At 35.6% G+C, this 15,886-nt stretch overlaps 1 protein-coding gene across 1 annotated transcript in view; it reads left to right on the top strand.

The window, feature by feature from the left end:
- Positions 1–15,886, top strand: part of pcca (propionyl-CoA carboxylase subunit alpha) — a 249,052-nt gene that overhangs the window by 117,889 nt on the left and 115,277 nt on the right. Inside the window, exons 15-16 of the mRNA XM_002937086.5 lie at positions 4,432–4,500; positions 4,977–5,052. Coding sequence (XP_002937132.1) covers positions 4,432–4,500; positions 4,977–5,052 — 145 coding nt within the window. The remainder of the gene's footprint in view (positions 1–4,431; positions 4,501–4,976; positions 5,053–15,886) is intronic.

Raw genomic sequence — 15,886 nt, 5'->3', positions numbered from 1 at the left:
GGTACAGGAGAGTGCACACTAAGCTTTGTCTATCATTATTGCAGGGAGCAATCAAATTGATGCCAGCAGGACAGTAGACACGTTGACAGCTGTAATTATGTATCTCCATGGTGATCACTTTTGGCCTGTCATGGAGGCTCACTTGTCCCCTCCCTTGCAAGCATTTAATCAGATTGGGCTGTCACTTGTCAGGTAGACATGGCGGGCTGGGAGTTGTGTTTTGGGGAGAGGTGAATTAAAAATGAAGTGTGGGAGACTCCTGAAAGCTTCACGTGGCCTATTACAGTAAAAGTGAAATAAATTTTAATTATACTAGAGACTTCAGTACTGTGGTGAGGACATTGCTTGTAATGTCATGTGTCTGTTTAATATTGCTTAGCTGTGTTTTCATTAAAATCAGGACAGATATTCTTAGTCAGCATTGTGTTTTGTGCCTAATCACAGAATTAATTGCAAGTAATTTAATTATGTTTTGATGGTGTTTTTATATTAGCCAGAACAAGGTAGATTTAAATTTGTCTCTCTTGTGCTATCTACCCGTCTGTGTATTTGTATTGATATGACTACATAATCATACTTGTTAGAAAAATATTTGTAATAGCCTTTATAAAATAAAGTTGTGAAAATATACAAAACATATTTGAAAACGTAGTGCTTTCTCCCACTTTTTTGCCTGTGTGTAAGAGTTAAGATGCGCTAAGTGCAAAAAAAAAAAAAAAATTCCAGCCCTTTTTCACTTCAGAGACTGGAGTAATGCTGGGAGGTTTGCTGGGAGTTTTTAAAACTCTCAAAAAATAAATAAACCTTTTCGGTTAAGCATTCTAGTTCAGCATAACATTCTCCTCAACATTACACCCCATATTATTTCAGCTTTACCTGGTTTAAATTGTAATGAAATTACACAAATTATAGATTCATTTAATGTGTCATATGTCATGTCATGAAATGGCATCTAAAACACTTGTCAAAATAATTGCGATAGGGTAACATGTACTGTTTTTCAGCTATATAACTTGAAGTTAATAGAAACCACAGGAAGATCGTTGTAGGGACCCCCTAAATTTGGGAACAAGACATTTTTCATAAATAATAGTCACTGCACTACTGGATTCACCTTTTGGGCCACCTACCAGTCTAAGGGGCTGCTCCATCTGTAGTTATGCCCCTGTTGCCTTTGCCACTATGATGCTGCCAAGATTAGACTCTAACTCCAGACCTTTCCAATGTTTATTGACAAGACGTGACTATTACAATATTTCTGACAGTCCACACATATCTGTCCTGCACAGTAGGGAGGCAGCAAGGAATCAATGTCTTATTTCCCACATTACTTTTGACCTTGATCTGACATCACCTAATAAAAGTATTTCTACTGTAAGGCAGTGAGGTGGTAGTATTGTGTTATGGAAGTCTTTTTTTTTTTTTTTAAGCAATAGCAGCATTCAGGAACTTTCATGAGAACAACCTGCTTCCAAGATCCCAAACTGGAAATGAATGTCACGATTCAGATTAGCATCAGCCCCATGCACACAGACAATACTACAAAAAGGTGGCCAGCAAAGAAAAAGATAAATCTCAATCAGCTGTCAATTCAGCATCCTCATGTGAATATTGGGGACACAATATGGCCAGGGAGTCAGGGATACAGCAATATGTCAAAAGTGTTATGTAGTGTATATTATTCTGTGGGCACTGTATACTATAATGTGGATGGGAAAATAACAAGTACCGGGGTTTGCCTCCAGTGATCACAGATTTTAGTCAAATAATTTTTTTGCTGTTGTTTTTTCACTTGTCTTTCTGGGTAAACGATTGCTTGCAAATTATTAGTTTAGATAGTATTTTCCCATGTGATGTAGTATCTGGAGTTATTGTTATAAACTATATTTTCAGTGTTAGAAATCTGCAAATGTATTACCCTGCAAAGTTAGATACTTGTAATGTACACATTTGTGTAATTTCCCCTATAGTGTAAACTTGCAATGAGATATATGCCCTCTCTTTATTGTTACATTACTTTACAATATTTTTGTTTATCTTTTTGTGTGGACTAAAAAGTGTCTTTTGGAGAATGCATGCATTGCTGTCATTTAGATAAAATAGCAAACAGACTCAGAATGCTCATGCCTGAGGTTAAACTTGGCTTAACAGACGATGCACTGACTTTTTTTGTGCTTAGGTGCAGACATTTGTACTGCTGTTTTATTAGGAAGGTTTCTGCCCACAAGTGAAAGTCCCTGTTAGTTTTAATGTACTGTACCTCTGTCTGCCCATTAACAGAGTGCTTTATATGAATCCTGGTGTTCAGTAGCTTTAACAGAAATTCTTCTGTCCCAGGGAGCAACTAGGTTTTATATATCTGTCATATATTTTGGTAAGGTTTTGAATACTTCAAATTCTTAACCTGACAACAAGTTTAATGAATATTTATTCCCCAGGAACTGCTCATTTACAATTTTTCATCAGCGTAACCTTAATACCACACTGATTAAATTAAACTGAGAAAAGCAAACAGGGAATCATCAATAACAACTAAACAGTTTAGCTGATTAAATGCAGTTAGGTTGTTGTGTTTGCTTACTGTGCAGACTGTTACACAATATATGTGATACTAAGATTTGTGATTTCTGGTGTGTTGCTTTTTGTATACTTGCTTAAAATTTATTTTGTTCATGCCCCTGGTTCTTTTTGTTTCACTTTGGTTCTTGCCTAGAAAGAAGTTCCAGCTTTGGACTGTTTACTTGAAATCATACCAAAAGTTTATTTCATGATGCTGGAGGACTAGCCTCACCAAATGTGTTACCTACTTCTCCCTACAGGGACAACACAGTCACAGTCTTGGAAACTCAAATGATAGATTCCTTTGAAACCCCAAAGAATCATTTGTTTAGAGGATTATGAATTTAAACATTCTAGACAACAATTACCATAGTGATAATACTAACCCTGACACTTCTGATGTCCTTTAATCACCTCCTTATTCTACTCAGTGAAGTGAGGATACATTACTCTCTAAGGCTAAGCATACTCTGATTACACATCAGCTTATTTAAGTAAAGGAAGTCATTTGCTATAAAGTAGAAATCATACTTTCCACCAACACATTCACAATAGATTGATATGGTAAATAGAAATATCACCCTTTATAAATAATCTATTTCCAGAGAGCCTGCCCTTGTATATTTGACTAGGTAGGGTACTTGTGGTTAAACACTAACTTTTACAAGTACTGTTCCATACATTTTGGATAAGGTATATGGCTTCATTGGTATTTCCTTTTCTAAGTAATCCAAAGTCCCCACTGTTTTATTGACTCCTTACTGTAACTTAATACAGATCATTTGCTCTCACTGTGTTATAAAATTATATGATATCAGGACTCCATCTGTTTTGATTTCTCATTTGGTGTGTAAGTTTTGTTTGAATTATAACAAAAAATTGAAAAAAATAGCACATAATAGTGGCTGATGGATCTCACCTCAGAATCGCTTAATCAAGTGTTTCTGAAATCATCTGCCTTTCACTTTCGTTGGACAGGACATTTTCCATTGATTACTATTAGAAGTTGTGGTGGCAGGCAGACATGGGTGTTTGACATCTGCTGTTTTCTACCCAATGGCAGTGGTGATCAATATGTCCATTGTGCCTATCAGTCAATCTGCCATACATGCCATATCTAAAGAATTTTTTTGGGTGAATGTTGGAGTAATAGTCTGATTTTAATTTGAGATACAACCTAATGTCACTATGCATGGCCAAGCTTAGTAGAACATCAAGACACAGTTAAATTGAAGGAGGCACCGTTTGTTACAGTTTGTCAGGCTTCATTAAGTGCTATTGAGTATGTTTTGTTTTACTTGTTGAACATATATAAGAAGCTTGTACTATCGCCTGTAAGGTTCTCTAACTATATGTGATTTGATTCAAACACATAATTGAATAACCAATTGTTACTGATGTTAACAATAATGTACTGCTTTACAAAGTTAAAAGTAACAAGAAACCAGATAGGCCTGGAATCCAGAAAAGAAAGATATAATACATAAAAAAAAAATAGGATTGTTTTGCCACCAATATGGATTCATGAACTTACTTAGGATTTAACACAAAGTACTGTTTTGTATTACAGAGAAAAAAATAATAATTTAAATAAAATATAGCTGTTTGCTTATAATAGATATAGCTTTTCTATAATTGGGATATATAACCTTTGTTTCAGAAGTACAGCTCCCTGCAAAGCAGGAGCTCCAAACATTGTCTCTAGCTCTATGACTTATATAACGGAAGAAGAAGATATCACTGGAGATTTTAAAAATGCTAGACTCACTTTCCTTGGTAACATATCTATTCTAGAGGGCAGCAGGTTTTTCTTTCTTTCTGTTGCTTTTTTAATTAAAGTTGCTCTGATATATTTTTGTACTGTTGTTTAAGGTTCGAGTTGACAGTGGGATTCAAGAAGGAAGTGACATCAGCATTTTCTATGATCCCATGATCTCAAAAGTGAGTACATTCACACATCTCTTAATTCAGTAGTACAAAGAAAAATATTAAAGCTATCACAGCAGATTTGTGCTTTAAATGTTGGTCATTCACCTTGAAAACAAGCCTAGAAATGACTACAAATAGACCATATCGGTAAAATCCCTCTTTATGTATGCTTTTTGATATAAACAAAAAACAGTAGGTGAACTCGCCTATTGATTCATAATTACTTTTTAGGCTAAGAATTTTGTCTGCTGAAGCTACTTTTACTTAATGAGGAGTAATAATCTATTCAGCAAACTGAAGAATATCAGATGTGTCTTAACCCTGAGGGGAAACTTTGTTGTGCATGAAACATGAGAAAATTGCACTAAGTTAACTAATGCAATACATACATTAATATTCTGTCTGAATAGCCAGCAACACTAAATATGAATAGATAGCCCACGTCAGATTTGAAATTTAATTTATACTGTTATTATCTTTTGCTTTAGCTGGTGACACATGGTCGTGATAGAACTGAAGCTTTGAAGAGAATGGAAGATGCTTTAGACAACTATGTCATACGAGGTACAATAAAAAGTCAAGATTTATTTCTCCAGAGAAAACTGCCACAGCTAAGACAGACGTGGCAATTAGTTACCGTGATTTTTAAAAACCTGATCGCAATGACTAATTGCAATGGTTATAACAATTGTGGGTTGTCCTTTATGTTATATTTTGCACACGGCAACTTGTACGTTTGTGTGTGGAATGTGTTGTCATGGCAATTAGTCACTGCGATCAGATTTTTAAAAATCATAGCGATTACTGGCAATGTAAATAATATTGGAAAAATCAGTCCAATTCAGATCAGATCACCTAATCACCTAATGCCTCTGAGGCATTTTTACACAATTACAATTTGAATAGATTAGTTGTGCCGATTTGCATTGCCAGCAATGCAAATGGGCAGCAAAAGGGCATTTTGTTGCCCAAGCTTTAATGCAGTAAATAAAACCAACCATGTCATTGTCCTAATGGCATTGTCATTAGCATTTTCCTTTATTGTTTTTGAGGGCCAGCCTATAAAAAATCATGTTCAAGTTATCCCACTGAGGACCTTGTGCAGAAATTAGTTGCTGCTATCAAATGAAAGTGCTTTGAAGAAGCAAGCAAGGTGTGGACTAGATTAAAGACTTTACCACCCCTAAAGCTCAGGAAACAAAATATGTTAGACCCTTTTGGAATCAAATAAATGTTAAGGATTGTTGTTCTGGGCCTGTTATCCAGAATGCTCGGGACCTGGGGTTTTCCGGATAAGGGATCTTTCCGTAATTTGGTTCTCTGTGACTTAATTTTGCTATAAATCATTTAAATATTAAATAAACCTCCAGTAAACCTCCAGTAAGCATTAATTATACCTTAGTTGGAGTGCAAGATAGTGTTTTATTTTTACAGAGAAAAAGTAAATCATTTTTAAAAATTAGAATTATTTGCTTATAACGGGTGATGGCTCTTATGTAATTCAGAACTTTCTGGATAACTGGTTTCCAGATAAGGGATCCCATACCTGTACCTGGAGTGGAAATTATTGTTATTGATTATTTATTATTGGCTTGACTTGCCTCCTCTTACTTCAGGATTCTTTTGTAATATTGATTGTGTTTATAGTACTAGGAGTTTAAGTTTCAGTCACAAAACTTTACTAATTCTGTCCAACATATGCAACAAGTATACTTTCTTTATGGAATATCTATATACTCTCCATTCCCTTTAACTTTGAATATTTTTAAAATTATTAAACAGAGGCTTAGGCACTTTCCCAGCAGCAATTAATTGTCACCAGGCAAATGGTGACTTCTCACTCTACAAACCCATGGATCAATCAGGCATACTGCCCTATTTATTTATTTATTGTTATATATAGTGCCCTCATATTTTTGCTGACCCCTTCTTAGTAATAATGCATTAACTGTGCGTAGTTTTTTGGTTATGTCTTTGAACTTAGCCTTTAAAGGATCTGTCACCCCTACAATTCTTCAATTACTGGAGCTGCATTTTAGCAAAACAAATCATACCTAAGCACTGAAAAGAGAAACACGGGAATGGTTCTTCAAGTGAAAAGTTAATTTGAGGGAGGAATGTGATATAAAGTTGAATTTAAGGAGAATTTTCTTTGAAATGGTCCTTCGTTTGCATTCATGCACAAATTTCGGTGTATGTGAAAAAAACACAATTTTCAGTTGTAGTTCTTATTCTGAGCCACCAAATTCTCCGTTCACAGAAGAAAATCAAAACTGAGACCTGTAACAATGACATTAAAATCTTCTGTCCATATCATCCTGATTAGGTGATCCTGTTGAGTCAGGCCTAGGAGTTTGTGCAATTGCACCTTTGAAGATAGGGCATTTTGGGGGTAAAGTGTCATCCGCTGAAAAATGATATCCTTGGGATGATATCCTAGGGATTTAAAAATGTAAATGTATAATTGAAAGTTGGAAAGAATTGGTCTTCCTAGTTTCATTAGGTATTTTTGCATTTTCATTAAAATTATGAGGTATGTCTGTCTTCCTTATCATTAACTTTTGTCATCTTCTGTTGTGGACATGGTCTTCAAAATAACATTGTAAATCCCCATCCTTAGGAGTGCCAACTAGATTGCTTGTTGTAGAAGGATTATTATACATGACTAAAAGAGAAATTGTAGCTGTTCTGCTTTGGAAGGTTGCGGAATAAAACGTGGTTCTAGTGGCAATGAAGAAGTTGCAACCAAAGAATATGAAACTTTAATATAAACTAGGAAAAAAACAGACTATCATTAATATAATACATTTATTTTTTCTATGGCGTCCTTTACACCAGTACTAAAATTAAATTAAGAGTATATGTAAATATTCCTCCTGCATCTCATCAAAATGGTTAAACATCCTGGAAATCTTTATTCTCTGACTGACAGTTCACGGTCATGAATAAGAACATTTCCTAATTCTGTCTGCCACAAGATCTCTCCAAGGTGTCCTTACTACTAATTGTTCTATTGTAACTACTAGAAAGGCTTACCTAATAAAGGAACTATATTTTATTGGTTTATTTGTTTTAATTAACATATTTACTAATAGTATGCAAATACAGTGTTAATTGGTCTTTTTCCAGCTTTGAATTCAATCAGGTTGACAGTTTCAAACATAAATCAGAATTTTATCAATTTCAACTTAATTGGAGTCCTGCAAGCTCTACTGTGAATCCATGTTTCAATATGTTTAACTTGCTGAGAATTTTAATTGTGTTAAGTGAAATGGAAAGAACTGCTATTTGCATACCAGTTGTCAGCCACATGTAAATCACTCTTACAGACTCAAGTCTTTCATAAAATTACAATTTAAAACAGACCAGATTAAACAAGTGTTTTAATAGATTTTAAATTATTCTCTGTTCAATTAGCTGGCTTGCTGACAATTTATTAAGACAGTGAGCGGCTCCTATTTGGCCCTTTTCTGCTAGTGCTAATACATACACACATGTGAAAGCCAACTTTTGCCCGGGTCTTTAATGCAAAATCTGCTATTGGTGTGGCTTGAGTTTCACTTATATCATACTATATGATAAAGCTTGTCAGCCTGAAGGCCCTGTTAAGTTGCAGTAAGGAGTATAACAAAATGAAACATTGGACATTATTAAAGAAAGAATTCTGGGTGCAGCTTAGAGGTTCTTTTCTCTTTCTAGCATGATACATTTTGTTGAATCCTGCCTTTTGTGCAAATGTATTTTTTCCTTTCCAATTCTTATGAATTGATTTTGCTCCAGAAAAAGACACCATTGCACAATTTTAAAGGTAAGAGACATGCTATAAAGGGACCAGTATTGTGGAAATGGATAAAAATCCAACATGGCAGTTTTCTCTTCCTCTTACTACAAGGTGTGACAGTAGAAAACTTCCTAACCCAGGCCAAAATCAAAACACACCTGTAGGCAAATAACAGAGGAATAAATTAAAGGAATACTTTTATGGGAAAACCTGACTCTTGTATTGCTAAAAGTGGTAGATATGAAAAGATCACTTAGTTGTAAAAACTCTAAGTCCGGCTCATGACTCCTCTAGTTAAATGGAAGTAGAAGAAACAATAGGTTATCTGAAAGCAGTTCTAATGTGTAGTGCTTGCTCCTTCTGAAAGCTCAGATTTAGGCACAATGCACTGAGATGGCTGCCTACACACCAATATAACTAGAAAAATACATTTGTTGGTTCAAGAATACAATTTAAAATGGTAGAGTGAATTATTTGCTATGTAAACAGTGTCATTTAGAAATAAAAAATACACAAAAAAAGGTTAGTACAGTTGGCAAAGTTGCTGGTATAAATCTGCAGTTTAAAGTTGATCTACATCTTCTCAGTGCATTCACAAGGGTAATCCTTGGTAAATCCAACACTACCAGAAAGGAACTACATCATTATTGATCATCAAAGATATCTATAGTACGAAGCACAATTGTTTTCTTAGAAATGGGCAACACCTTCAGCATTCATTATATGTCTGTCTAAAGAACATCACCCAAATGCACAACAGAGACATGAAGTGCAGGGAAGTCAAACTACAATAATGCATTTTATAGAGCACAGAATCCAGATTGTAGAAGATAATTGAATTTCCTGGAGCTGCTATATAATTCATTTAAAGCTTAACACCTCCTGCATAAAATGCATATCCAGGCAAACTAACTAATGTAAAATGCAGTTGCACACCAGACTATTATATAGAAACCAACTTGTGTGTAAGGCATACTTCAAACATTCCTCCTAACTGTCTCAATTTTTTCAGGACAGTCCCGATAGTAACAGCTCAGCCCGCAGTCCCAGATTCTTTCTGAAAAGTGCTAAAAAAGATACAATGTTTCTCAAACAATTAAATATGTAGCTTTTAGCAGAGAGCCCAGAAAACTTAACAAGCTACACCTACACAATTGTAACTAATAAGTTAAATAGGTCTCTTAGGGTAATTGAGATTTGCACCTTAAGGGCAATTTTACCTTTTTTAGCAAAACTGTAACAACATGTAAAATGAGACCCCAAAAATGTGTTCAAACTTTAAATAACCTGACAAATTTTGTAAAAATGGGATTGGTATTTAAGGGGTGTGACTGCAAAAATGAGCGCGCTGTGCATGCCATATCTTTTTGTCCCTCTTGACATTTTTCAAATGTTCTGAGGTATGCTTAAATGTTAACTAATCACTTATGCAATGTCACTGATTTACAAAGATAAGTAAATACTTGATTGTAGTGACCCATACCAACCAATCAGAAGTTAGTTTTACACTTTACACAAAGTTACACTTGCACAATAACCCACCTCGGTTTGTAGTTGAACCCTATTGTGTACTAGGATGATATCGCAAACCATGCCTGAAAGTTATATATGTTATTATATGCACCTGCATTAAATCAGTCTCGGCAGAAACTCAAGACACATCCATTTTAGCATTAGGCTTCTGAAAATAAATGAAAGTATATTTTATTACCATTTTAGACCCACATTTCACCAAAATTGTTCAGTTCTCTGCATCTGTCAATCCCTTAGCTATGCATAGGTGCTGGCAGTTTTATCTTTAAGACAGACAGGGTCCTTGTAATTGGAAATCCCAACGTTAAAATAATTTGAGTGATTCCACCTACAACTTTAAACAATATTTAAATAAATAGTAATAAATAATTTAAATAACTTTAAATAAATTCACACTATTATTCTGATTAAATGCATATGCTGACTATGTGATTTTAACATGGAAAGTTTTAACTATGTTTTCACTCCAGGAAAGGCTACTATGTTTCCTTTTATGACCATATAAGAGAACTTTTGTTTTTCTTGCATAGCACAAATAATAATGTACTACTGACAGCCAAGTATGCCCTTTTATGTTTACAAGAGAGATGAATGCAGACACAAGTAAATCAATCCATACAAACTGATGCAAGGGTTTCAAATGCATGCACAATATTTTGTGAAAGGTTGGTTACTGAGGAATCAATTTCTTTTCTGCTGCAGTGTTTGTGTTTGAAGTCACTTTTTAACTGTGAAACTGGCAGACTTACTGTTAGATATATGCAACCCCAAGCCAATCTTCAGTCAAGACATGCAGTAGCTCTGATTACATTGGTAGTAGTTACCTTGAGTTGTAAGAATACCTTTTGTGTCAGATATGCTCCTATTTAGTTTATATTTGTTTACGTTTTATATCTGCAATAAATATATTTAATTCCATTTTAGCAGTCTTCCAGAATTGCAAATTGTTAACTCCTTATTTAACTGTTAGAGTAACACTTCTATAGTCATGTGTGTCCTGGTACAGCATAACACATACAAGATCTCATTTACTAACACTGTGCAAAATATTTACAGTTTGATATTTTTTACCCACAATATAGTTCATTTTTTTCATTACACCTGAGCTGCAGGCCCTGCAAAATTTGATCCTGGCTTTACTTGGACCTGAGTGCTTATTAGCTTAGAAATAGTGAATGAGCCCCAAGTGTTTTACTGTCCGAGAGGGCAATATACATGTCTCTGTTCAGCATGAACCAAATAAATAAGACTTATTAAAATGTGTTTTGCCTGTTCTTTTAAAGGGACATTAGCAACCTGGCTTCAGCATGATGCAAGGAAATATATATTGTTTATTCATTGCTTTGTTTTTACTCTTATTCCCACCCTCTCCATCTGCCTGGAATCCGGATTGTTAGTTTGCAAATAGATAATGAAATCTGCATAAATTAACCTTCCCTTCCCCTGGGAGGGTTCATTAAATTAACATTATTCTCCCCTCCCATGACTGCTCAAAAGAACCAAGGAGGATGAAGTGTTTTAAGTTTCTTTTTTTTTAGTCCTATAAATAACAAACCTTCAAAGATAGTTCATTAAAGCAATAGGTGTATTGAATACAGTGCTGAATTCATACCTGGTGCTGCCCTAGGCACACCCCCATCTTGCACCCAGTTGGGGTGCAGTGTTAGCTGCATGGCATCAGTTGCAAAGTTCAGATTTAACCAAATCCAAACTATTAATTTAACGCAAACCTAAGGTGCAGAAGTTTGTTCAAATTTGAATGTACAATATATGGCTTAGATTTGGTTTGGATTTCAGACAGATTAAAAAATTATGGGTTCAGTGCATTAAAAAGAAACTAAAGGTGGCCATACATGCTAATCTTTCCACCCTGATATACCCACCTTGGCTGGGTGATATCATGGGGAGGGCCCCATACACGGGCATGGTCACCTTTATGGATTATTTTGCTAATTCCTTTATTATCTCCTCTATCTTTCTTCTTCTCCAAAAATTGATCAACTAGTCCTTTTTTATTCCCTTAGACGTGAGGTACCTTGTCTCCAGGGTGTATAATATGTATACATGTATCCAAAAAAAATGAAATGAGAGGACAACCCACAGGCAGTGGTGAAACTGCAAACTTATTTAATTCTCCTCACATTACATGTTTGGTACTGAATGCCCTTTGCCATCTCTTTTAATACATACATATTTTGAAGGGTCTTTGTGGGAGCACCTTAAAAGGACAGCACCTTAAGAGTTTTTTTCCTTTGTGATAATGCTATATACTGTATTTACTTTTTGTAAACTTAAATGAGAACTAAAGCTTAACTAATAAGAGCAAAAATGTTGGACATTATGTTTTTGGTTTCTGCACCAGTTCAAGGCAACTGGGGCCCTTTAGCCCCCTTTCTTCTTTTCTGTTGATTCACTGCTCTGTGCTGCCTCAAGTTACTGAGCTTAAGACTGACACACTATTAACTGTATATATAGAATATAAATGTCACAGTATAAGGATTTATTCAGATTTTTAGTGCAAGGCAGCTCAGAAACTATTGCAATTTGCACCAAAATTGAAAAAATAGTCCTGCACCATCAGCTTACATGACTGGTCAGCCTTATTTTCTGCTTGATAATTTGCAACAATCCCTAAGCTTCTCAACAGTTGCGCAGAGCACACTAAGCATGCAATTGTCACTGACTCTCCTAACAAAATCCAAGATGGGGAGCACCTGTGCACAACTGTGAACACCTAGATCATTACTATTATAGAGATGCTGAACCTTTAAGTTGGTGCAGTAAGTTTGGTATATATAAAATATGGCATTTCTAGCCATATTAATTTTTAGGGTTTTGTTCTCCTTTAAGAAATTATTGGGTATATTCTTAGCTGTAGAACCTGTCCAAGGTCTTTATCCAGGAACAAATGTAGTTTTTCTACATGTGATTACATTGGCTTATACCGAACCTTTGTATATAAGCCTTCTTTTGCATACATTTATAAAACACCTTAACGCCCTATTAAGGGAGCATGTCTTCTTTTTCATTTTGCTCATGTCTCATTTACTGTGTTTTGTGTAATTTCATTGTTTGATCAACCTTGGGTTGGCAATTATCAATTATACAGCTATAATTAACCACATCTACAATAATCTCAAACTAACCATTTTAACAGATTTTGAGATTTGTAGTTCAAGAGCAGCTGGAGGACTGCAGGATACCCAACTGAATCTCAACTCTGTATAAAGCAGCCCATTACTTGGTGGCCTCTGCTTGATCCTGTAAGTGTTTAGTGGTAATGTCTGGCTAATGTTTTGGAAACAGCAGGTAGCCTAAGCAAGCTGTTCTCTGTTGCCTATTTCTGTAGCCTGGAAGTTATTCGCACACACAGATGGGGACCTTATGAACCCTTGCAAAAGTCATGATATATTTCAGATCTAAGACTCCCATAATGTTGAGGATTATGGTGCCAAGCTTACTTTGTAATTGGAAAATGTGATACAGTGAATAAACTACAACTGAAGTCACATTATATTTATTCCTCATAATATGAAGTCTCTTTCTCTGTAATCATAAACCAAATAGAAGGTTCTTCTGCATGATGTGCACTTTTTCATGCTTCAGTGTTAAATTCTATTGCTAAGTTAGTTGCAATTTGCAATTAATTATTAGACTGCTGATTTTTATATCCCTTAGAACATGTAACTATTCACCTTCTCAAACTGTTTCCAAAATAATCATACATTTTTGCATTGTATTAATTGAAATAGTTCCACTGTAGTAGTGATAGCACATCATTTGCAATGAATTAAGATACCCACAGAGGCCTTTAAATTCATATCATTTAGGAGAATCGGTTCAGGCAAGGAGATCCCTGTCATCATCCTACCTCTCCCCAGGATTCTGACAATGGCTTTTAAAAAAAAACAAGATGGTTTAGTTATAATTTTTTTTTTGCAATCAGGGCTTCTGTGTGTTAATTATACATTACAAACATTTGCAGGGATGAAAATAAAAATGCTTTTTTATGCTACCAATTCTCGGTATATGTTTTAAAAATGCACGTTTCTAAAATTATATGCATTATTTAAATTTTTTTTGTTTTTGTTTTAGCAAGTCTTGCTCTAGTCATTCTGTATCCTGAGGGGGAATTTTTTTTTCTGCCTCTTCCTCTACACACTTATATCTGTTGGGGATAAAAATCTCATATTATGAATCATTGCAAATGTACTGATTAAAAATACAAATAAAAACTAGAAAGGGGAGTTTGAGAACAAACTTTATGCTGGTTTGAAAAATGTGAAGTCACTGAATGAAATCTATTCTGTTGTTGGTTGGCTGTTGTTGGCTCCACCCAGTTTTTCTAACCTTGGACCACAATTATATAGTAAAAACTGCTGTCCTAAGTTTGGAAACCTGGTTTTAATAGTGTCTGCATGGCAGCAATTTAAATTTCCCCACTGAAAGTCAATGAGTGACATTGGCTAATGAACTAATTGGCAGTTTGTGGCTCCGCCCACTTTTTCTAACCTGGAACTGCAGTTACCCAGTGACTAACTCTGCAAAGTTTATTGACCCTAGGATTAATAGTTAAAGAACGGCAGCAGTTTAAATTTAAACAAATAACAGCCAATAGGTGAATTGTAATTGGTGGTTGGTGGGTGTGCCCACTTTTTCTAACCTTGAGTCACCCAGTGACAAACTGCAAAGTTTGGGCACCCTGGCATAAATAGTGTGAGGATGACAGCATTTTATATTTAAGCTAATGAAATTGAATGGATGAAATCTGATTGGCTGTTAGTGTCCCCCGCATTTTAGAACTGTGCAAAGTTTGGGAACCCTGGCATAAATAGTGTGAGAAAGGTAGCAGTATAAATATAAACCAATGAAATTCGATTGGTGAAATCTGATTGGCTGTTAGTGGCTCTACCAACCTTTTCTAACCTTTAACCTTAATCCCCCAGTGGCCAACTGGGAAAAGTTTGGGGACACTTCAAATTAATTGTGTGTAAATGGCATCAGTTTAAATGTCCCCATTAAAATCAATGAAGTAAATCTGATTGGCTGTCTGTGGCTCCACTCACTTTTTTCAAACCTTGAATTATTGTCACCCAGTGACTAAAAAGTTTTGAGACCCTGGCGTAAATAGTATAAGAATGGCAGCATTTTAGATTTAAACCAAAACAATTTAATAGATTAAATATTATTGGCTGTTGGTGGCTTCACCCACTTTTTAAAACCTAAAAATGTAGTCCCCTAGTGACAAACTGTGAAGAGCTTTGGGACCCTGGAATTAATAATGTGAGAATGGCAGCAGGTTGAATTTCCCCATGGAAAGTCAACAGGTAAAGTCTGACTGTTGGTGGCTCCACCCACCTTTTCTAACCTCGAGCCGCAATTACATGGTGACTAACTCTGCAAAGTTTGGGGACCTTAGTATTAATATTTAAAGAATGGCAGCAGTTTAAATTTAAACCAATGAAAGTTTATAGGTGAAATCTGATTGGCTGTTGGTGGCTCCGCCCACTTTACTAACCTTGAACTGCAGTTACCTGGTGCCAACTCTACAAAGTTTGGGGACCCTGGTGTTATTACTGTGAGAATGGCAGCAGGTTGAAATTCCTCCATTGAAAGTCAAAAGGTAAAATCTGATTGGCTGTTCATAGCTCCACCCACTTTTGGGCATCCATTTTCATTCAGGTTGACCCATGACTATGTGATTCAAGTTTGGGGAGAGTAGCCTCAAAGCTGTAAGTGTGGCAGCAGTTTAAATGTCATCATTAAAGTCAATTGGTGATATTTAATAAATCCAATGTCACTGTTTCATTCGGAGTGACCCCATGATTATGTTATTTAAGTAAGAGTGGCAGCAGTTTGAAAATCTTCCCCATTAAAGTCAATGGGAAAATTGGGGGCTTCAGAGGGGCGCCACAAAAAGACGGGGGGCGGGGTCGCTTAGAAAAACACAAGCGACCTGCTTCATTATAGGGCAAAAGTGTTGAGAGTTTGGGTGTTGTACCCCTAAAACTGCAGGAGGAGTAGCGTTTAGAAAATGGGGGGCGGTAAGAAGAAGAAGAAGATAAAGCGGAAGAATAAGTCGAA

Source organism: Xenopus tropicalis, chromosome 2 (genome assembly GCF_000004195.4).
Source record: "Xenopus tropicalis strain Nigerian chromosome 2, UCB_Xtro_10.0, whole genome shotgun sequence".
Taxonomy (NCBI): domain Eukaryota; kingdom Metazoa; phylum Chordata; class Amphibia; order Anura; family Pipidae; genus Xenopus; species Xenopus tropicalis.
The sequence above is the reverse complement of the archived record's forward strand: the minus strand, read 5'-3'. Positions and strand labels throughout refer to the sequence as shown.